At 35.5% G+C, this 23,353-nt stretch overlaps 1 protein-coding gene across 9 annotated transcripts in view; it reads right to left on the bottom strand.

Moving 5' to 3' along the window:
* Positions 1-23,353, bottom strand: part of PCDH9 (protocadherin 9) — an 871,934-nt gene that overhangs the window by 296,726 nt on the left and 551,855 nt on the right. For 5 of the 9 annotated variants that reach the window (XM_044779874.2, XM_070480877.1, XM_044779873.2 and 2 more), the window contains one exon: positions 1,852-2,053. In XM_044779874.2, the coding sequence (XP_044635809.1) occupies positions 1,852-2,053 (202 nt within the window). The remainder of the gene's footprint in view (positions 1-1,851; positions 2,054-23,353) is intronic. The other 4 variants (XM_044779876.2, XM_070480878.1, XM_044779875.2 and 1 more) reach the window with 1 other exon arrangement.

Consider the following 23,353-nt stretch of genomic DNA (forward strand, 5'->3'; position numbering starts at 1 on the left):
GTCTAAGAAGTCATTGCGTGAGTAGGTGCTCATATTGGATAATGGTCTGGCCTAGGGCAGCTTAGGTTCACCATACTTCAGTCTACTTTTTTTTAAATTTCTATATCTATAAAAATAACTTTGTTGAACTATGTAGATAAGTCCTAAAACCATTTGCACCAGAATGTTTAAAATGGAGTCTTTCTGTCTTGGTTTTGGCTTATACAAGAGGAGCCAACCACTACCATCTTCAGAACAGGTAGTCAAGAACCTGTTTTGGGACCTTTGGCTTAATGCCAATAAGAGATGTTTTAAAATTGGAGACTAGGAAATCAGTTTACAAAGCGCTGTGCTACCTCTCTGACCTCTTCACACAAGCCCAGGAAAGGCTGATTCAGTGGAACCACTTCGATTCAATGGTGTTTAGACTAATCAAACCCAAGAAATCTAAGGAGAATAGTTGGCCAGCTCACCCAAATGCTGTGTGATGAGAAATTGTCTCTTTGGGTACGGCCTGACCTTCTGGATATGTGAAGTCAAAAGATGCACTTACGTTTTCATTATGAGACCAAGATATAGAACACGAGAGGTCAAGAACCACAGCTGGTATGGAATTTACTTAGATCTTTCTAAAAGATTGGCTGATACAGGGAAAAACCTTAGCAGAAAGGAGATGCAAATGTCACGATGCCAATGAGAAGAGAACCATATATCAGAGAAACCTGCAGAGATGGGGGCACAGACTGGAGGAGACGTACAAAAGATCCCTCCACCACCCAGGAAACAGTTTAAAATCCTAGAAGTCAGAGAACACCAAAGCTGGATTACCACAACAGGACTAGTGAAGAAAGCCTTTTCATGCTTTTTACCTCCTCTTGGTATTTCTACTTCAGCCACAAAATTGCCAGAGGCACTTTAATGTCTAAAGCAGTAGGAGAGAAGTAGCTAGAAAATTAAGAAAAAGTCACCTTATCCTCATTTCACGCTGTAGGCAACCAGTTTTAAGCAAGTTCAAGAAGAGTTAGAAAAAACTTTTAATTTAAATCAAATAGAAATCATGTTTATTATTCTGGACTGGACATAATTATTATCGGATTGAACTCAATTTTTTAATAAAAGTGAACTGATTAGTGATTTTTTTTCTTTTTTAAATAATAGCATGACCAAAAAAGGTATAGCACTTGCCCAAAATTTCCTCCAAAGGCCAAGGAAGAAGCAGCCTCACAGGACTGACTTTAGGCAGTGATTTCTGAAGTGGGGTGTGGGTATGTAGAGAAGAAAGGTTTTTGCCAATTACATCTCACTGGTTCAGCTTGCCAAAGTATTGATTAAAACCAAATCATCGCAAATTGAAATAGACAAAAAGGTAAAACCCGAAACTCATTATCACCCCTCTTCACACTTGTTCTAATTACTGTTTTATCTTTTTTATTGTCTTCATTTGAAAATAGCATTCCACAGGACAATTTTATATATATATATATATATATATATACATACATACTTTTTTCCCTTATTCTTCGTTGATTATGTTCTACTTAACTGTATTTTACCAGTTCTAAAATAATGTTAAAATGTCTTCACATTTTAACATCTTTGACAGGATGTCTTGTAACAAATGGCTTTTCACAATTATATTTGTAGCATTGTTTCTTCTTTAACGGTTCATAAAATAAAGATGCATTATGCAATTTAACAACAAATATATCAACACATTTGGCTTGACATACAGCAAAGAATATAACAACAATATAGCCAGCAAAAAGCAACCAAATGTCTATTTACTTGCTCCCCAGAATTACGGTTAAAACTCAAACGCACAACAGAAAACCAGAAGAACTCGAAGGGGTGGAAGTTTTTAAGAGGACTTACCAGAGTTGGGGTCAGAGTTGCCGTCCGCCTCGGTCCTCTTGTCCGGAGAGGCCTGGTCGTAGAATTCGTCCTGCGGCTGAACCAGAGGAAGAGGGTGTGAGATCAGGGTTCCACTACCCACTGGCTCGTGGTCTCCCAGACCACTGTCACTGCAGCTTTCCTGGGAGCCATCGGGGAGGTGAAACGTAACGCGGCGCTGCGACTACAAAGAAGACCACAGGACACGCGGATTAACACTCCTCCCAAATGAAACAGGCGCAGCGGCACACAAATTCTAAGCAATTTTCAACAAACGATACAATGTAAAAAGCAAAGTAAATAAAACTTGCAACAAAGCTAGGAACAAACATTTATTATTTGCTATTTATTTGTAATGTACAACTCGCAAAATCTAAGAAAAGATTTCAATCTTGTACAATTCAAGAACAAAAAACTAACGAGAAGTGGTTAAGATTTGTAGCAAGAAAGGCAAAAAGAGAATATCTATAGTAGTTGTTGAAGTTATACAAAAATACTTTAAAGAAGCAGAAATGTGCAAATGTTTGTTCCATAGATCTGAATAAATACATAGATAATACAACATTCCATTTTTTTGAATGACCAGGCATGTGATTTCTTGATAGTTTCAAGGTAGTTTTTGCAATGAAGTCATTATTGCCCACTGGCCCAGATATTACCACCAGCCACTGGTTATGGGATATCCCAGTTGAAAGGTGTTTGGAATATTACTTTGTCATCTATTTGCACAATGTCAGTATCAGAAATGACCTAAAATATGTATATGGCATTTCAATAAATTTTAGTGTTTTAATAAAATAAAATTGTGCATTTCAGCACAGACTGCTGCTTAACTCTCTTGGTAAATATTCTTTTAGCTGATGTAATCCATGAGCTATAAGAATATTTACAGTTATACAGGGTAGAGATTTATGTCTTATGAATTATATGAGAGTTGTAAATTTGCGCTATATGATGACTGCACCTAATTTTCATTCTGCTTTAACAGCCAAAAGACCATTCAACATCGTGTCATATGTGACCACTTTTACTCAGATTTAATAAAATTGTGAATATATAAATAATAAAATATATAAATACATAATGTATAATATGATCATTTTACAATACCTAAAATTTGTTTTTCGAGAGACAACTTATAGATTGTATCCATCTCAAAGAAAAACTAATGCAGTTAGAGACAAAATGCTACAGACAGAAATACTGCTACTCTACAAGTGCGTTTTTACACACTGACAGTAGAACAGTCTATTTCCTATGAGTCACTGGTTCAAATCCAGCTCTGAGTCATAATGGAGAAGAGCTGATACCACTTTATTGCTGTTCAACGACCTGTGTGAAATGATTTGATAGTTCAGTACATTTTTAATGAACTGATGCCAACATCACATAAACTATAATCATAAATGGTACTAATTGAGTCTATTGTAGCACATTTCACCTTCATGCACAACTCTGTCAGTACCATCATTCCTCCCTCAATAGTTTTGAAACGTGCCTAGGTGAGTGCTACATGATATGCGAGCCAAATTGGAATATTAATATCCAAAATGTATTTCTCCTTGTATAGGAAAGGTCAAGCTACCATTTTCATTTATCATACTGTTTCCCCTCTCATGTAAATTTACCCTCTAGGGAAAACCAATAATACAAGTATTTTCCATTCTGTTTCAATATGCCCTTAATTCCTCAGTATCCTTTGTGATAAACCTGGCACTAATGCCAATGACCAGACTGCCCTTTTTACGTGACTGTCAAAGACAGCTCTGAAAGTGATTAGCCTACTAAAAATCCATAGTTTTAGTGATTCAAGTATCTTCGATGTTATCTCTGGAGGAATATCTCTTAGTTATAGCTCACGTGAGTAAAAAAGTCAAAACACAACAGAAAGACAACGGAACAGATGATTCTGCAATCTGTATAAAGCATTTCCAGAACCCTCATAAGCCATTATAAGTTATATGTTTCATAGACAGAAGAAAAAGAGGAAAATTTGCATCTGTGATCTTCTTCTAAACACAATTAATGTTGCTTCAATTACAATATTTTTTTCTCCTAAGAAGTGTCTAAATCTGCAATACTATTTATACTTGAATCTGAATCCAGTAGTTTCCACAGTATGGTCATTAGAACTAGCATTTATTGAGCTACACACACATATATATATATGGTATAGCCTGGTACGTTAATTACACTGAGAATAACAGGGAAAATGTTTTCTTCAAAACTATTTCAAATACACTTATTAGATTCCATCTCTCATATACACTATGACAATTCTTTACCACTTTATAAGTGAGAATAAGAAAAGACAGAAATCTAGTGTAATTTATTTGCAATAAGACACTGTAAATTAGAGTGATATAATGTTTAAACTACTGTGCCTTATGGAAATATTCCCTAATTAATTTGACTCAAAGATGTTTAAGTCTTAATTGGCAAAATTGTGCACAATTCGTCAGTCTAATGGGAGGTGGGGGTGGTGATGCATATGGACTAAGAATTAGGACAGGGATATTACGGTATGAAAAGCAAATTGATCAAGCAAATCAATCTTTAATTTATCATCATAATGACTGATGCAAGTAGAAGAATGTTTGAAATATCAAAGTAGATATAAGTAACGTATCTAAATAAGTTGAAGTGCAGAAAAATGAGGATCTATGAAGTGTTAAGAAACAGGAGTTGGGGGTGTCGTCAAGGATTCAATAGCACTCATTCTGGTTTTGCTAAAGAGCACCAGGTGAGGAGCCAGAACCAGACATTTTGGCTGGGAGCCCTTGCTCAGCAGAGACTGGCCCACGGCACGGCACTTTATTTCTTTGAAGGAGTTCCTGCCTTTGTAAAACAGAGAAAATAGTGCCTTCGCCAGAGGCGTGTTGTAAGGCTCAAATAGATAAAATAAGACATGTTCCTGGTATATAATACGTGACACATAGTAGGTACTCAATAAAAGGTAGCTCTAATTCTTGAAATTTATAGCTATATATTCTCTTTTAACCGGGGCTATCAATGTTAGTTTTAAAGATAGGATTCCTTCAGCCTAGAAAACAAGTATTGTTCTTTTGGAAGAAAACTGCATGAACCCCCGAATCTTGGCATGCCTCAGAAGGTGCCTGTAGATCATGTCAGCTCAGCGCCTCTCTGAGGGGAAGCTGCTTTTGGGTGGGAGTGAGGGATGAAGACCAACTGTTTAGAATACAGGCTTTCTCCTTAGAGAAAGTGAAGCTTTTCTCATTCTCCTTTCAAGAAACAATTGTATATTCGAAGAGAGAAAGAGGGAGGATTTTTTCTTACTGTCTCTGGGAATTTTGCCTTTGGGTTATCCCCATGGAAATAGGCCCAATTTGGCTTATAAACATAGTCAAACCCTGCCTGACTGCATTGAGACATCACGTGTTATCACGAGACGGCTTCAGACTTTCCAAAGCTGGGCACTTACATTTTGTTTTCCTAAATCCATTTCTTACCCATTCCATTTTCTCCCATGGGAAACATTATTGTTATTATCGGCTATGTCTGGTTAATGGTTTGAATGTCACATTTGTTTGTCTTGTTTATCACTGACAGGTTAGCTCCAGGTCCCTGGCTGCCCTGAGAAAGAATAAGATGGGAACAAACAACTCCTAAGACTGCTTCATGTTATTTTATCTCGGGGCTGCTGATAGGAATTCTGCCCAGGGGAAGCTTTCATCAGAGACTCTGTACTCTACACAATCATAAAGGGCCATTCATGCAAACATAGATAAGTCCAGGATCCTGCAAGTCAGAAGGTGTCACTGGTTCCATTTGAGAAACATCACAAAGCACCTTTGCAACATTTTTTTATAGGTTAGTTGAAAAGAACGAGGGAAAATTCAAGACGTCCTGGGAAGATCTATGTATTTCCTGTACTGGGCACTTTTCTTCAAGAGTCACTGAAAGAATGAATCTCCTAAGAAATCCCAATCATTACTTGAACGCTTCTCATGAGTGTTTCTTACTGGTATTGAATATTCATCAATGAATGACTCACATTCAAGCCTACAATCCCAGTCCCATTAATCCAGAGAGATTCCCGTGTGCAAAGATTTGGTGGTAAGTTTCATTGTGTCTTTGCATGAAATAGCAAAAAGGCAGAAAAAAGTGAAATGTCCAATAGGTGATTAATTAAAGTTATGTAATATTATACAATTGAATAATTCACAATACTTAAAATTGTGCTAATGTTTATAGATATAGAAAATATATATAATCTATCATTAAGTATAAAAATCAGGTTAGTAAAAATGTTACTTGGTTGAATTGCATTCTTGTTAATGTGTTTTTGTGTGTCAATATGCATACATCAAGTGTTTAAAGTGATATTATTTGGTCATGAAATTGTGGTATTTTAAAATTTTATTGTTTGAACTACATTAAAATTTCCATGCATTATCTCTGTAATATTAAAACATATTCTAACGTGGCTATAATAACCAAGACAAAAAAATAACAAATGTTGGAGAAGTTGTGGAGAAAAAGGAACCCTGATACACTACTGGTGGGAATGCAAACTAGTGCAGCCACTATGGAAAACTGTATGGAGATTTCTCAAAAAATTAAAAATAGAAAAAACATATGACCCAGCCATCCCGCTACCGGGTATCTATCCAAAGAACTTGAAATCGGCAATTCAGAGAGATGTATGCACCCTAGTGTTCTTTGCAGCATTATTCACAATAGCCAAGATGTAGAAGCAACCTAAGTGCCCATCGGCTGATGACTGGACAAAGAAGATATGGGTGGGTACAAAGGGTGAAGGGGCGCACCTGTAAGACGACTGACAAATAATAATGTACAACTGAAATTTCACAATGTTATAAACTATCATAACCTCAATAAAAAGAAAATATTCTAACTTTTAAGCATTCCTCTTCATCACTTATAGCAAATTAGAACTTTGTCCAAGAGAACAGAAAGATCTGGTAGACAGTAGGTGGGCTTTCTCTCCAGCTAAGGAATGCCAAACCATCTTCTTATCCCGGCTCTACTGTTCTGACTTCCATTCGTTACTTTCTTTACCTAAGCTTTTTAATCATTGCAATTAAAGATCCTTGCCTTCTCCTCAAATCACAAAGTAACAACATGAATTTAGCACTAAGCCAATTATTACAAGTCAAAAAAATAAATTTACCAGTTAGTGACAAACATTTAAAATAATTATTCTCTGGAAAATTATAAATTGATACTATGACAGTACAAAAAAGTGCTTTAGAATTGTTTAAATATGGGTTTATTTGTAAAGAATTCTTTAAATATCTTTTCAAGGACATACTCCTAATTCTGATTTAGTTCCTTTAACCACATTTAAGAAATAATATATCATCTATCTATTTATCTAATGTCTAAAGAGTGTACACACACACATACACAAACACACGCATCAGCCAGAAATTATTTATTATGAAATAAAGGACAAAATCATATTAAAGTTCCTTTTCTGACTTTGTTTTTGCTTTATCTCAGCATTAAACTCAATAAAGATGATATGCTTTTTGTTTATTTGAAATAATATTTTCATATATATCTCTTCCCAGAGTAACCAAAGAAATCATCCCAAAGAGGGTTGAAACAAAATCTGGAGACTGGAAACTGCATTTTAATACAAATATTTTTTATAGTACTAATTAGAAACATTTTGATCTTCCTTATTTTTAAAAGAGCATATTTTAATTGAGATGTAAACAATAACAGTCATGGCTATAGTCTTAGCTTGCAAGCTATGGGAAGAGGAATTTTTAAATGACAGAAGAACACCTTTTCAGCTGAAACCACTCATTTGATTCAATAGTAAGTTGCTCAATAGCTGCTTGCCATCTAAAATCAATGCACAGTCTTCCTCTTAATAAAATCCAGAATCGAATAAAACTCATAGTGGTTTAGAAGGCAAGGTAAATGTGACCGAAAAAGCAAACTGTGGTTATAGCTTAATTTGCTTTTGCTCAATACTTGCAGGCTCAACTGAAGGGAATTAATATTAATACACACATGTTCTTCTTCATTCATGTTTGAGAGATGAGAACTAGGCAGTAAATAAAGAAAAGATTCCTGGATACAGGACTTAGGAAAGGTATTAGTAACTTATGAGTGAAAATGGGCCCATTATCAGCAATAAGGAATAGTTTTGAAGGACAAAATCATAAGGGACTTTTCAACTGGTAATAAATGAAATACTTTGAGCACAGAATTATTTTATAATGAGTGATTTTATTATTTGTAACTGGTAAATTGAGTTAATCTCCTATCCTGTTTATTGGAAGCACTTATGTTAAAATGATTCTGTTAATGTAGAGTTTATAGGTTTTTTCTTTTAAGCTGGATATTATTTAGGGATTTTCTATTCTATTTTATTCTGCTACATTTTTTCAGATGAGGAAACCAGGCAAAGCGACTTGCAGTGGGACCCAAATCCTGCATTTTCTGATTTTCAACATAAAACACTATTCACTCATCCATTCATTTAATAAGTAATTATGAGTACCTACTCTGTGTTAGACACCATTCTAATTGCTAAGAATATAATGGTGAACAAGACAAAAACTATATCCCACAACTTGCTAAAAAGTAGAATTTCATTAAGTTACTCCCTATCAGTTCTGAGGAATGTTTTTGGCCAGCAGCTGTGTGTCACCTTTTTATAATGTGATTCCCTTCTAATTCTTGCAAACTATGCAGACTTAGGCAAGGTCAGTGCATGAATAGGAGACCTTCACTGTATTAATCAGCAATGACCGAGGGAGAAAAAAGAAAGAATGGGAGTGCATTCTGAGTTTATCCTAAACAATCTCCAGATCTGTTGCAATTCTCAGATTGGGATTCATTGCCAATCTGTGACAACGAAAAATAAAAAGGATAGGAGAGTATCTGAGACTATTACACTAGGCTATTCTTGACTCAAATATAGAATCATTGTTAACTTCGCAATTTTTTGCAGTTTTTTTCCCTAGGTAGTTAGAGAAATCTTAACAACCTCAAATAAGAATTGATGAAATCAAAACCAGCAAGTTTTTCTGAGGAACGTATACACTTGACATTTTATGAGCTTATAATGAATATTTACTGAATGAAGATGATTTATTCAGAATTTCATTAGGAGATCTAAGGGGATACAGTAGAAATGAAATATCATTGTCCATCCTCCAAAGATGCTTTACTGTGGGAAAAGCTCTCTCTCTCCCCCACAAGAACTCTTCAGTGAGTGTTGCCCTGTTTTAAAAGTAACAAAATGAAACATGATAGCATTCCACTAGCTGTCAGCCCTTCCTTCTTGCCTCTTCAATGCCTACATTTTTGAATGTTTGGAGACAAATGAGAAGATTCAGTTTGTGTTTGAGAAAGATATGTAACATCTTCTCTGATCATAGGTGACAGATATAAAGGTGTCAGCAATTTTGAAATGAATTTTTTCATTCTTATATAAAAAAGGACTAGGGTGTGGATGATAGGTGGCCATTTAAAGTTGAGTAGCATTTTCAGGGGAAATGAGCGTTCGTATGTACTATGCTTACTGCTCTGTTAACCAGTTCACGATCTGCTGCTAAGCAACTGCTTCATTTCAGGATAGAGCTGTCAGCTGTTCTAACTTCACTGCTCATCTGCACATTTAGTTTAGGAACCTTGTCTCAGGGTGTGTAGGAAACTCACATTGACTTAAACTTAGCCTATTTACTTTAGTTTGTAAATGTCTTATTGTGAAATGACTTCCCAAAGTAAGGACCTGAGTTTCTCATGCTTTGTAAATAAAATGCATTGAATATCTCTTAGAACTGCCTATGGCTGGAAGACTTATGTTAACAACATAAGGTGAAATTTTAAAAATAATTTTATTTTGTTTCTTTTTGATTTCAGCGTGATCTGTGAGAAGGTTAGATGGCAATTCTCTTCATTTGCAAAAACCATTGAAAGCTTTAAGAAACTTGAGGGAAAAGTAAATTCCTGCTACTCTTTTTGGGTGTAACATTGGTGCTTGAATTTAAATACTAGGAAAAAACATAAAAGAGGACTCTCCAGCCTTTGTCATTTTCCCCTGTGGGACAGCAGAGAAAGAGAAAAGCGTTTGAATCAACTTTTCTCTTTGGTTTGCGGGCATCACCCCACCCTTAAGTTTCCTCTGGGGTCCAAGACAAGCAGAGAGGATTAAGAATTGTCAGCATTGTTGGTTATTTTGCTTCTTGTATTTTTATTTAGTTTCTGCTATCAGAAATACCCTCAACCTATTTCTTAGAGTTAAATGTTGCCCAGTAGGAATGAGGCACTTTATCTGAGCATACAAAATATAAAATGACTACATTAAACAGGAGCAGCTGTTCCTGAATCTGCAGGCAGAATTTTTGCATCTATAAATTATATGTACAGAAATAGGGAAGAGTCCTTTCCAATTTAGATTTCTAGTATAAACAAATCCATGTGACAAAGTAAGTTACCCTTATCATATTTACAAAATCAGCACACATGATAGTTGTGGCAATTTAATTAGAAATTACACTAAATTATCACAGTTATTAAGTAAATATATAGAACCCACTGACACAGTGTGTAGTCCTTAACAAAAAGTGAGCTTATCTTTGGATAATTAAAAATCACCAAAAAAGTGTGTCAGATCTCTTAGTATTAATAACAGAAGCAGAGTCTGATTTGGTAACTGGGATTCAAGAATTCATCTTAAGTAGTTTTAGCAGAATTAACAAAAGAGGTAATGGGCATCTCCCTAGTGTTCCCCTCTGTTAGTAACTCCCAATACAAAATAAGACTTGTAAAACCAAAATAGGCCATATTTTCTTTAGGTAAGTAGTACCTTTCAGCAGGTAGCCCTCATTTTGTATTGTAATTAACCTCAGACCATGGGCACTTGACTCAGAGAAGAGTTTACACACGCACACGCGCACACACACACACACAAACACACTTTAAACTTTCCTTGTGCATTGCTGAACAAGCACGAGATCATAATTATTTAGTAAGAATGAAAACCAGTAATTCACAGCTTTAGAGGACAGACCATGTTATTCCAAGTTAGAGAATGAAACACAAATAGAGGGGTAGAAGAAGCAATCTGTATAAATCCTCCAAGAAATACTATTACTGTACAATAAGGTTGTTTAAAAGTCCTCATGAAGGATTGTTAATTTGCACCTAAAATGTGGTATAATCTGTTTCGTTTGACCTTATGTCACATATGGAAGTTTGATTTTATTTATTTAACTTTCTGGTCTTACTTTTGTAGGATAAAGAAGAACATTAAAACTCTTTTTTAGAAGCAGTGAAGGAGTGCAAACTTCTGTGAACTAGTCCTAGCACATGTGATGGACATCTATCACTGGCAGCCCATAGATTACAATTAACTCTGAGCCATCAATCATGTCTTCTTCAGCAAAAAAGGAAAATGGCAATGGGAATAATGCTCTTGGAGAACAGCCTCTTTCTAGTCTGTAATTCATATGATTCAAATGTGGAGGTGTTCACATAACTATTAATTAGCATAGGTGCCACGAAAACAGTCACAATAAAGAACCCTATCCTTAGAGGCAGATTAATGGGGGGACTAATTTGCATGAAGAAGATTGAGAGTGGAACACAGTGTACAAAACATAGGTAGAGATCCAAGTTACTCTTAGAGAATATGGAAATGTGTGCGTACAGGCACAGAACGTGACTATGACACGATTGACCAACTGTTGAATTCTCTCTTCTAGGCTCTCCTATAAACATGACACATATTTAAGAAATGTTTTTGCAGAATGAGGCAGGGAGAAGCAGTGCAGAGAGGGAAGGGCTGGCTTTGGCCATAGAGAGCACACAAAAAAGAAACAAGCATCCTTGGAATTTCATCTGAAATCTTGGACTCATTGGTAAATGATTTGACATGCAATAGACAGGATAGACAATCATCCCATATTGATACAGGATGACTATTCTCTAAAAAACTGTATATTAACTATCATATTAAACAAGCATTTACTAAGAACATCATTTATCCTAATTATATTGCAAAAAATACTTGTGATAGACAAGCATTTTCTAACTTTGTCTTCCTTTAGCTCTCTCAAAGGACATCAATGAAAATATTGTTCACAGTTGAAAAATTTTGATTAGGAATGTGTGATAGTAAAGTCATATTTTTTTTCAGAGTAAGTTAGGAAGAAAATGAGGATGCTTTGAAAAAAATAGATACAATATATACATAAATTCATGTATATGTATTTATATGTACATATGATACAAAACTTATGAGCACACTGCAATATAGACAGACACACTGCACATGTCTTAGAAAGAAATTTTCCCATTCTTAGTCAAGGAAATTGTCAAATATATCTGAGATCTTTGCTTTATTTATTAATGCTAAAAATGAAATCCAAACTTTATTAATTGAATGAGAAGACCTGAATTAATCTAGATAAATTCTGATATCACAAATTATATTCCCAAAACAGTCTCTTCAGGTTTATATTTAATGCCATATAATATATAGCCTGACTTGGTGACAAAAAATTGCTTGTTTAGCAATGATACTTCTTTGAGTGTAGACTACACCATATAAAGTTGTGATAAGTTGAAGAAAAGCAGCTTTTGAATAAACAGAAATGATATAAAACATCTATTTAATTCTTTCAAAGAGGAGGTACTTAATAATCTAAATACTTTAGCAGTGATGTCACTGCATTTGTAGAGATTTTTTGAGTTTGTACCTTTGAATTGTTTAGAATGCCTGCATGACATTATATTGCACAGTCTCAAGGTGCCAACTGTTTGCCTTTTATGATCTATTTTTACTTTTTGAAACAACTAAAAGCCATCTGTAGTGATGAACAATCGCATTTTAAAAAGAAGAGAGATTACAAAATAACATGACACATTTTCTTCAGTGGCTTAAAAACTATCTTTGAAAACCATTACAAAAGAGGAGATCCAAAATATTTTGAGAAATGACAATATTCGCTGTAGGAACAAACGAGGGCAAATTTGAAGGACATCACTCATCTACGTGCATAATTTCTGTTCCTTAGATAAAAATCAGTCTCAGCTTTATTCTCAACTTATATGCAGGAATGTTCTTTTTGGACCATAAATTTAGAAAGAATAGTGAAGGCGGTACGGTCTGAGAGAATGAGATAAATGGCGATGGACTTCATAAGGGGTTTTGAATTACAGAAATCTGAGAAAAAGCTTATGAAGCAACTTTGCTACATATGTGTTGAGTGGCAACATTTGGATATGGAAATCATATCAAAATATTTTTGAAAGTATTAATAAGCATTATTCAGTAGAGTGTAAAACACTGATGTCCTGATATTCTGTAGGAAAACGTTTTAAGCCTCTATTGCTTTGAAAAATATAATATGTAGCTACCTACTGAACTCTGCTAGAATCAGAGCCCTTATAATGATCTTAAGAAAATAGAGAAACTAACCCAGTTGGAATAAACATGAGTGAGATTTTATATCTCTTTTCTCCTGGGGAGAGCAGCCTTTGTTCTGAACAAAGTGGTTGGACTTTATTTCAAGAAAATATCCACCTATTATTGCAGACAGTCACTGTGACTTTGAGCCTGATATTTGAAACAAAAGTCACTCCTACATCTCAGTGATAATCGCTACTTGCCCTGTGGCTCTCAGTCTTTCCTTTGAAAACATTACCAAGTCACCAATCTCAGTTATTTGTGTGCTGGGGATCATTTGTTTTCCTTGGATACAAATATAAAATTCAAACATATGTCAAAAACTTCTGCATGTCAAAAGCTTCTTTAGATTTAGGTAGCATCTATAAAATAATGAGCTATACTCAGAAAAACGTACGTTTGAAGAGACAAAACTCCCAAATATTATGTTCCAAGTGTGAACACAGATATCCAGAAGGTAAAGATCCAAAAATCTTAGTAACATTTTTTGAAGATAAGAAAGTAAACACTTGTAAGTTCTCTTGACTCAAAGATTCAACACTTGTGCCCAGAAATGCCTTCTAATTTTTGTCTGGGGCAGAGACAGAAAGACAATTTCAGAATGAAACATTTAGAAAATTTCCCACACCAGAGTCCACTTACTCTATGGCACAATTTGGCTTGTTCATTAAAATTTAAGAAGGTAGCCTGCCATTTGAAAAACAATATGAAACTTCCTGAAGTTTATATTTAGCATTGTGAAAGTCAGGAATATATTATCCTAGGAAGATGATATTAGAAATGATGGACAAATTGATAGCCTGGAATTAATTCTTTTCAATGAAATTGTTATTGTGAGTAATTGTTTAAACCTGTATACTGAAATAAAATGGGAGAAAAGTACAAATAAATATTTGAAAATAATTTTCTTAAGGATATATAAAAAGGATTAGAACACAAGGAGCTAACACTAATGTAAACTATGGACTTTAGTTAATAATAATAAGTCAATCTTGCTCCTTAATCATAACAGATATACCAAACTAAAGCAAGATGTTAACAGGAGAAGCTATTCAGGAGGAGAGTATATATGGGAACTCTGTACTTTGTGCACAATTTTTTCTGTAAACATAAAACTACTCTAAAAATAAAGTCTATTTTTTAAAAAATCCAAGGATTAAACAGGGAGAAAAGGAAGACAAAGACTTTTGTAGTGAGTGAAGGGGATTTCAGGCTGTTTTCAAGGAATTTAAAAGATGATAGCACTGGTGTGTATTACGTTGAGTTGTACTTCTATTGAGTTTGTGTGTATGTGTGTGATAGAAATACTCATGTATCATCATTCTTATATTTAGCCCTGATTGGTCCTTTTTAAGTCATGAATAAAGGTCCTATATTTATATAATTACATGCATTTCAAAAAAGAATATTTCTGTACGCACAAAGTTGTGATTGTTGTCTACAATTGTCCTTTGTTCCTTTTTAAAAATTTTGAAACAGTGTCAACTTTTAAAGGTTCTTCATTAAATAGACAATTTAATTCATACTTTGCAATGATATAAAACAATTTTGACACTTCTAGGGACATATTTCAGAGAGTTAACTTCATGAAGATGAAATGAAATGTTCCTCATGTCAAAAAGCAATTCTGATCTAGTTCCTGTCCTAGCCTGACAGATGGAAGAAGATAGATGATGGTACTTTGGGAATTAAGGAATTACCTTTCCTGGAATAGATCATAGAGCTTAATGTCTATAGAAGGCATCTTATCTTACGTTTCACAGACTGACAAAGCACATAGAGAATGCAGTTCAGATATCTTGTTTGATCACCAACTTTTCACAGATATGAAAATCCAGGAGATTTTCATCAGAACTGCAGTTTAGGTGATAACTGATCAAACATGGCAGCTAAGCAATTTTAGTCCCTGGGAAACTGTGATAGAGAAAGTTCTTTCAGCACAAGCGCATGATCGTTTGATTCCCATGCACATCTAACCTCTCCTAATGTCTGTAGGGCAATATTGTTAGAACAAAAAGTAGCATCATAGTGTTTCCAGGAAAAGAAAGAATTGAAAATTATCAACTGGAGATTTAAATCTAGTTTAGCAACATATGTTAAAAATCTTCCAACTTATTCTATTCACTAATTTCCTTATCAGGCTTCAAACTGTAAGAGATGTACACATTAGCAAAATAGAGTAAAAGAAAAACTATCTAAATTCTGAGTCCTCATAAAATGGACATCTCTGGAACTATACCATTAGGAGAATTTGTAAATGTAGAGAATACACGCTAAGATAGAATAGTTTAAGATTTAAGAGATTCCCTAGAGCTCTTTACTCAGCTAGCTAACAGAAACTTCAATCACCTACTTTCTATCAGATACTCTTAGATACTGAGGGAAGTTTTTCCATCAAGAATGGCACAGTCTCTCCACTCATAAGGCTTACAACCCAGTAAAAGAAATGGACTGGAACAAATAATCACAAATGTTCTAGGCATTATAAAGGAGAAATTCAGGGTGCACTAGAAGTACATAATAGAAGGATCCCACTCACCAGGGAAGCCTTCCAATGAGGGATATGGCAGCTCATGCACGGCCACTTGGAAGACTCTGGGAGGCTACAGTTCTTAGTCCCAATAGCTTATAATTCCACGTAAAAACCAGGAAATAGTAACTCTCCACAATCAGCCTCTTGCCCACTCTTTTTTGCTTTCCTCTGTGGAACAGAAACTTTATACTCCCTAAACAAAGCTAATGTTAGAAATTCTAGATGCTATTGAGGCACATTTCTCAATGCTTCTGAGGATCTCTTGATTTTTACTGCTTGCACCTAAATACATAAGATAAATATGGAAGTAGTAATTTTTATCTTTTGGGAGTTTAATGATCAGGTCCAAATAATTCTGGGTACGTAATAACGGTACCTCGAAACACTCTCCATTGTTTGTTTCAGGATTTCTTTGGATAGGTGGTATTTTCAGCTTATTATCCGAAATTATGATCAAAATCATACAGGCAGAAGATTATGACCTATCAGAACTAGAAGTAGAATTTCCTCAAGGTCAGTAACTATATCTTATTTGACTTGTAATATCTAGTACCTACTACAGTCCTTAGCATCTGACAGGTACTCAAAGTATGTAGTGAATGAAAATATATAACCATCTACATAATCCTAAAGCTTTCTTTTCTTTAATGAAAATGTGAAAGTAAAAGAACTAGCTTGACTGAGTTTTCTTTTAAACATGAAAAAAAACCACTTATCTCTTCGGAAAATAATACTGAAAATTTACCTGAGGTGACAGATGGAAAAAACAAAAGATAAACAGATAAGCTTTGCATGTTTTTAATAATTAAAAGCAATTGAGGGGCTGGCTTGGTGGCGTAGTAGTTGAGTTTACCTGCCCCGCTTCAGCAGCCCAGAGTTTGCAGGTTCGGATCCCGGGCACAGACCAAGCCATCAAGCAGATTCAGACCCCTGCTCCGTCAAGCCATTCTGTGGCCATATCCCACAGAAAAGAGGAACATTGGCATGGATGTGAGCTCAGTGACAATCTTCCTCAAGCAAAAAAAGAGGAAGATTGGCAACACACGTTACCTCAGGGCCAATCTTTGCCCCCCCAACACAAAAAAGACGGAAGTGAAATGGATTCTATAGAAGTGTTGATTATCTCAGTGGATTTTTCCACCTTTTTGGTTCTGAAGGCCATTCAACAAGTTGTGTCCCTGCCTACAATGTCTTCTTCACTGGGAGTTACAGGGGACTCTGCCGTGGATGACCCTTGTATTATGAAAGAAAATACATATCACAGCCTGAGTCTCAACAATCGAAACCAGCGGTTAAGCCCAATGAGTACTCCCTGACAAACGATGAAGTTGAGTTTCCTGATCACAGGTTAAAAAAATAAAAATAAGGCACAAAATAGCTATACGGAATAACAACTACAAAAGGGGCAAAAGAGGTAGCGTTTCTTTATTCTCCCACGTGGAAAACATTTAATATGTTAGGCATTTTAAATAACAAAATTCTAAATCTTCTTTTTTTAAAGATTGGCACCTGAGCTAACAACTGTTGCCAATCATCTTCATCTTTTTCTTTTTCTTCTTCTCACCAAAGCCCCCCCAGTACATAGTTGTGTATGCTAGTTGTGAGTGCCTCTGGTTGTGCCATGTGGGACACTGCCTCAGCATGGTTTGATGAGCGGTGATGTATCCATGCCCAGGATCCGAACCAGGAAAAACTGGGCAGCCAAAGCAGAGCACGCAAACTTAATTACTCAGCCACGGGTCCAGCCCCAAATTCTAAACCTTAACGAATCTTTTCAATGCTATGAAATGCTAGAATAAAGCAATGTTGGCTAGACTATTTTTTTAATGCAATCTTCTTAATGTGCCTTTTCTTTATATAAGGTCAATCCTTTAAAAACATTTAGTCTAAATGTTTTAAAAATTATAATGCATAAGAAAATATAAGCCACTCTGACCATAAAGTGATTTATTAAGGGAATATGTATTTATGATGAACATTAATTCAGCTAAATAATGCTCAGAAACAATATAAAAATTCTTAAATAATTACATTAAAAGTTATTTATTACATAAACCTCCTCCTTAGGTGAATAATTTGTTGCAGTGGCCATTTGTAGACACGTTTTGACAGAAGGAATGATGACCTTCACTGGAATCAAAAAATATCCTAAAATGTACTTACTCCTAATAGTGTCTAATTTCATATTGCAAAGATTAATCAGAGTGAATGACTTTATTTTCTGCTGTTTTAACTACAAGAAATGATCTCTTCTGTTTTTATCCTATTATAAGGATCGTTACAAAAATGGGAAACAATTAACACCGGGTTTAATGCCTGAGTGCTATAGAGCTGAAGTAATTGCACTCAAGGTCTGCTAACTTTTTAATCAGGCATTTGGTTGCAAGCTGCTCGCAATTGATTCTGAGAGAACTAAAACTATCTAAGGAGGAAAGCAGGTGTGCCAGAAATGCAGGCATGTTGGCAAAACAAATGAAAGATTTTAAAAGGAAAAGAAAAAAAAAAAAAAGCAGAACCGAAGCAAAATGCTTATCAGCAGGCCATTTACTTGGCTCGGACTGACACTGAACACAGCCAGTTGTGCACACAAGCATGGTTGCGGCAGCCCCACTGACCTACTGCTTTCAAAGGGTAATACAAAAGCTTAGAAATAAGGAGCCCTGTCCATCCCAATGTTAGTGAATTGAGTTCATTAACAGAGAAGGCTGAAAATTTCCATATTCAGTAGAGTTAAGACACCATCAGAGGTTCCTAGAATTACATTCTAATTAGAAAAGTTCCCTCTTCTTTGCATTCAGGCTACTCTTTGAAAAACAAATTTAGTTACCTGTACTTTGTTCTCTCTTAAAAGAAAAAAAAAAATTACAGTTTTCCTCCAAAAGCTAATGATACTTTTCTTTTTCTTTCTTTAATAAGTGTCATTCTCCTACTGTGAAAGTGACTCCCCCTGGTATGTTGCACACATTTAAAGGTGCATGCGTTGATTGAGAGCACTGAGGGGTGGGGCAGGCAAGGGATAGTTTTAAAATCCCCTCCTCCGTAGTCCCTTGAAAGGGGAGCCTCTAAGAGTTAATACTCCTGTAAAAGTGCTTTGCACTCATAGAATAATCTGACAAGTAGCAGATGAATATTTATTAAATTCCAAGCTTGAAAGTTTTATAACAGTTGAGTACATGATAGACCTCCCTTTGTACAGAGAACAGGGAAAGAAATGACAGATTTGGCCATTTGTCTGGTGAATTCCAAGACAGTTACTGTTGCTTTCTTGAATGCCCAAAAGGAATTAAGAGCATTTGAACATTTAAAGAAGAGTATAAAAGAGAACTGCCTCTTGCCCCAGAAGAGCAAGTCAGAACAGCAGATTAAGAAAAAGAAAGCAACAGAAAGGAGCTTCCTCAAGCAAAATCCTATGTGCATTTTAATTACTCCTGTGTGCCTGGGCGGTGGGGGCACTCTACATTAGAATTCCTTAGGATTTCTCAGGGCCCAGAAGAAAGTAGGTGGAGATCAATGGATCTAAAACGTGATGGCCATTTACATGAGTTTCTACTCCAGCTCCAAACAAGTTAGGGAAGACTCAGCTCACTTGTGTGGATCATTTTAGTTTCCAACTGGCTATCTCCTACTGTAAACAGCTCGCACTGGGTCACTGTGGCATCTGTTGTTCGTAGGTGAAGGGCTAATACAAGTGAAAGAAGGCATCTGGCCTCAGTCCACCTGCACAGAAAGTCCCTTAATCATATGGGACTCCCACATTGCTATGATCCTGAGCAGTTCAGGAAGGATGCCAAGTAGGAGGAGAACAAAGGGACTGGCAGGCAAGGAGCCTCTTGGTGGCCCAGATTACTTCACAAGGATGACTTCTGCCAGATTAACAACTAAGCACATTCTGATTCCAAATGTAACTTTAAACAAAATTCTCTTTCTCTGTGCAACATTTTACAGCAATTTGAAATCCAGTATTGAAGGAATCCTTTGGAATCCGGTAGATCTGAATGCAGTGTGTGTGTGTGCGTGTATTGTATTCCAAGAATTCATGGAAATGCATGCCATAATATCTCCTCCTGCCAGTGGAGCAGGGAAAATCATCCCAAACCTCTGGGCACATTTGTGAGTGTGAAGTTTCACTGCTTACACGGATTACCTATCACAATGTTTATTACAAGCCTATTGATAGTCTTCTAGCGCCTCAATGTCAAAGAAGTCTATTAGGAAAACCTTGCCTTTGCTAGACTTTGATCATTTGCATTTTTGCATTGAGTGATTTGAATTTTCTCAAGTTATTTATAACAATCAAATTCGTTTTGGGAAATAAAATCATTGGATAACTTGGTTGATAGATGCCAGGATCACTCAATATATTTAGAAATAAATTTTTCCCACTTAAAAAATAATAAATATAATAAGAAGAAGCACTATTACTTCGAGTTGTGTTTAATTTGCAAGTATTTCTTATATCTATTCTAATTTGTCAAGTAGAATTAAAAACGAATTTATTTTAGCTTAAGAGGTACCTACAGTTTTTAAAGATTATTTATTCATTGGTTCCAGACCGTTGCTTAAATGATAGAATAAGCAATTCTTAAGCATTATGTTTAGTCATGATCCGTTATTGGTTAATTTACTTTTATTTCCATGTCCTTCCTCAATATATCCATGAATGTGGGTACATATAATTAGCAATTTTACTTTTCTCTATACCGTTAACATGAGTTATCTTCAAATTTAAAACACGGAAACCATTATGTCTCATGAATGAAATTTAAACAGCCATTTGTTTATTCACAACGTTTTTTAAAAAATGTGTACATACATTCTAGATTCAGGATGTCATATAATCAATGTGCTAAGAAAGCATTATGTTATAATTTAATTGTCAGCATTACTTTCTTAACATTGCATAAAATAGTGGTACATACTCAGTACTTTATAGCCTACGGCTTCTCAGAACTGACAAAATACTGTGTTAATAGTCAAGAGAGGAAAAACATGGAACTAATATTTTTTGAGAATTTATTGTTTTCTGGTTACTGTACTAGCTGCTTTATACTAATGATCATATTCAACAAACTCTGACTTAAGAACTAATATCCTCTTTTTGCAAAGGAGTAAATAGACTTAAAGAAGACTGATAACTAACCTGCCCAGGTCGTATTTTTTTAAGTGTAATTGTCAGAGTTGAATCCCTGACTTGTTGTTTGCGTAATCCCTGACTTTCCATTTGCACAAACACAACACAACATACACACACACAAACCTTAAATTATCCCCGATGATAGGAAAGAGTACTAAAATTCTTAAAATGACAAAAATATAGAAAATGGCCATGCAATGATAAATTGGCTACTCTTCCACTAGTTTATAAGCATCATGAAACAGGGTTATGTTTGTTTCACCGTCAAATATATCCCTCGCCTCAGAACAGTGTTCAATAGGTATTGACCGAGTCATAGAATTTCAGTCTCGAAGGCTTATTTTGTGCATGCACTAGTCATCCAAAAAGAGGCTTCACACCATCAGACTCATCAGACTCAATTACAAGTCTCCCTAAGTTTTACATCCTTGGGGAGCACCAGTGCTCCAAGTCATTCCAGAATGACTTATGGAAAAACAATCACACTAAAACAGAACTTGGAACATTTGAAACCAGATGCACTTTAATGTGGTTTATCCCTCCATTGAGGGTATATATTTTGTCTGCTTGGCAGAGGAAGCAGAGAAGAGAGTGTTTGCTTATTCGTTAGCGGGTTTTAATTTTCTTCTCCAGTTTTAAAGCACATGTATCTTACTGCGTTTTCCCTGAGAGATTTTTTAAATATTTCTTTCCTATTGTTGCTTCTGTCCCCTTCCCCACCACCACTGCTTCTCCACGCCCTCTGCTTCCCGGCCCTAGTCTCTTCTTTCTCAATTTCTTCTCCTGTTCTCACCTTAACTCCACCCATGGAATCATTAAAAATGTAGTCTGACTTTTGTCGCAAAGGTGAACTGATTTGGGGGGAGGGTATATATTTTAGCTTATTTTTACCTAGGACTAGTAAACGGGCAAGTAGCCTAATTGGCCTGTAACAAGTAACTGCAGAGCAGATGATGACACTATTTAAGGTGCCACAATTTTGCTGATGTTGAAACAAGACTTAACTGCTGGTGGATTCTGAGCTACAATGCTTGAGAAGTGGTATTTAATTCTCTCCAACGCTCAGAGCCAGATGAATGCCTAAATCCTGTCTCAATGTCTCCCTCTCTCTACTTTTCTTTGTTAGTTGAAAATGATCTCACACCACTATGCATGACTTATTGGGGCTTGGGTTATGGAAGAAGAATATTGGAGGAAAATAAACATTCTAGCTTGCTAAGGGTTCCTTGGAAAAGTGGGACCATTTATTTTATCTGAAATGCCTTCAGCACTAGCTTCCATCTACCTGGAGAAGCAAGAGGTGCCCTGGCTACTTCCAGGACATGGAGTTGAGGTCTTTATTTCTTCACCCCTTTTTACCTTGAGTTTCTTTTTTTTGGTGGTCATTGGCCTTATTAATTAATAATTCCATTATCTGACCTGAGAATATGAAAGAAGTATGTTCAAATATTGATTCTTGATGTATCCAACTGATTATAGTGATGTGTCTACTAACACATCTGACTTCAAATGCCCAGTAAGTTTACATGTAAAACCTCTTTTAAGCAAAAAACATTTTTGGTTGTGAGGTTTTTCTTTAATATCAATTTCTAACTGCAGCAGAAGTTTTAAGGTTACACAACACAAATATTTTAGTGACACTTTCTAGAAATGTATCTAGCAATTTGTTATTCATAATATATTATTAGTAGTTTATTATAAATAAATGAAACGTAAAACAATTCATAGAGAGTATTAAATGAGGATACAAGTAAAAAAATCAAAATTTAACAATTTTCTTTTTATAAACAAAATGGCAAAAAAAAATCAAGCCCAGGTATGAATCTTTATTTTGAGGACTAGGATTTGGTGACATGTTGGTTTAACTATAACCATAATTATGCCACCATTTCCTATTTCCTTTAATAGGAAATAAGAATTAACAACAAAGAATTTCAAGATGATGAATCTTATTTCTTGTAGAAAGATCCTTTTCCCTGGCTGGAAGTGCAGAATTGAGATAACTCTGGAACCTGACACTTGGATATGAGTTCTAGCGCCAGTAGGGTGAGTGTCCCTCACTTTGATCTTTATTTCCAGGAACTAACTTTAAGTGACACTTCTCATTACCCCTCACCAGCTCTTCCCTAAAGCTCCTTGCCTTTCACAGCTGTGAATGAGAACTCGGACTAATGGCACCAATATTGTCTGCTGAGTACCAGTTTGTTTTGAATGTGCAATTTCAGGATCTTTTCCTAATTAAAATCGCTTTACCACTGAGAGGTCCCCTGAGGTTTAGCCTGTTTATCTGGGTTAGACCATGAAATCATGGTTGAGCCAACCCCAGGACCATAATTTGTTGCTAATTCAAATGAAAATGTTGGAAATAAATGAACAAAATTGGCTCACAATTTTATCC

This window comes from Equus asinus, chromosome 11, assembly GCF_041296235.1.
Source record: "Equus asinus isolate D_3611 breed Donkey chromosome 11, EquAss-T2T_v2, whole genome shotgun sequence".
In the NCBI taxonomy this organism is placed as follows: domain Eukaryota; kingdom Metazoa; phylum Chordata; class Mammalia; order Perissodactyla; family Equidae; genus Equus; species Equus asinus.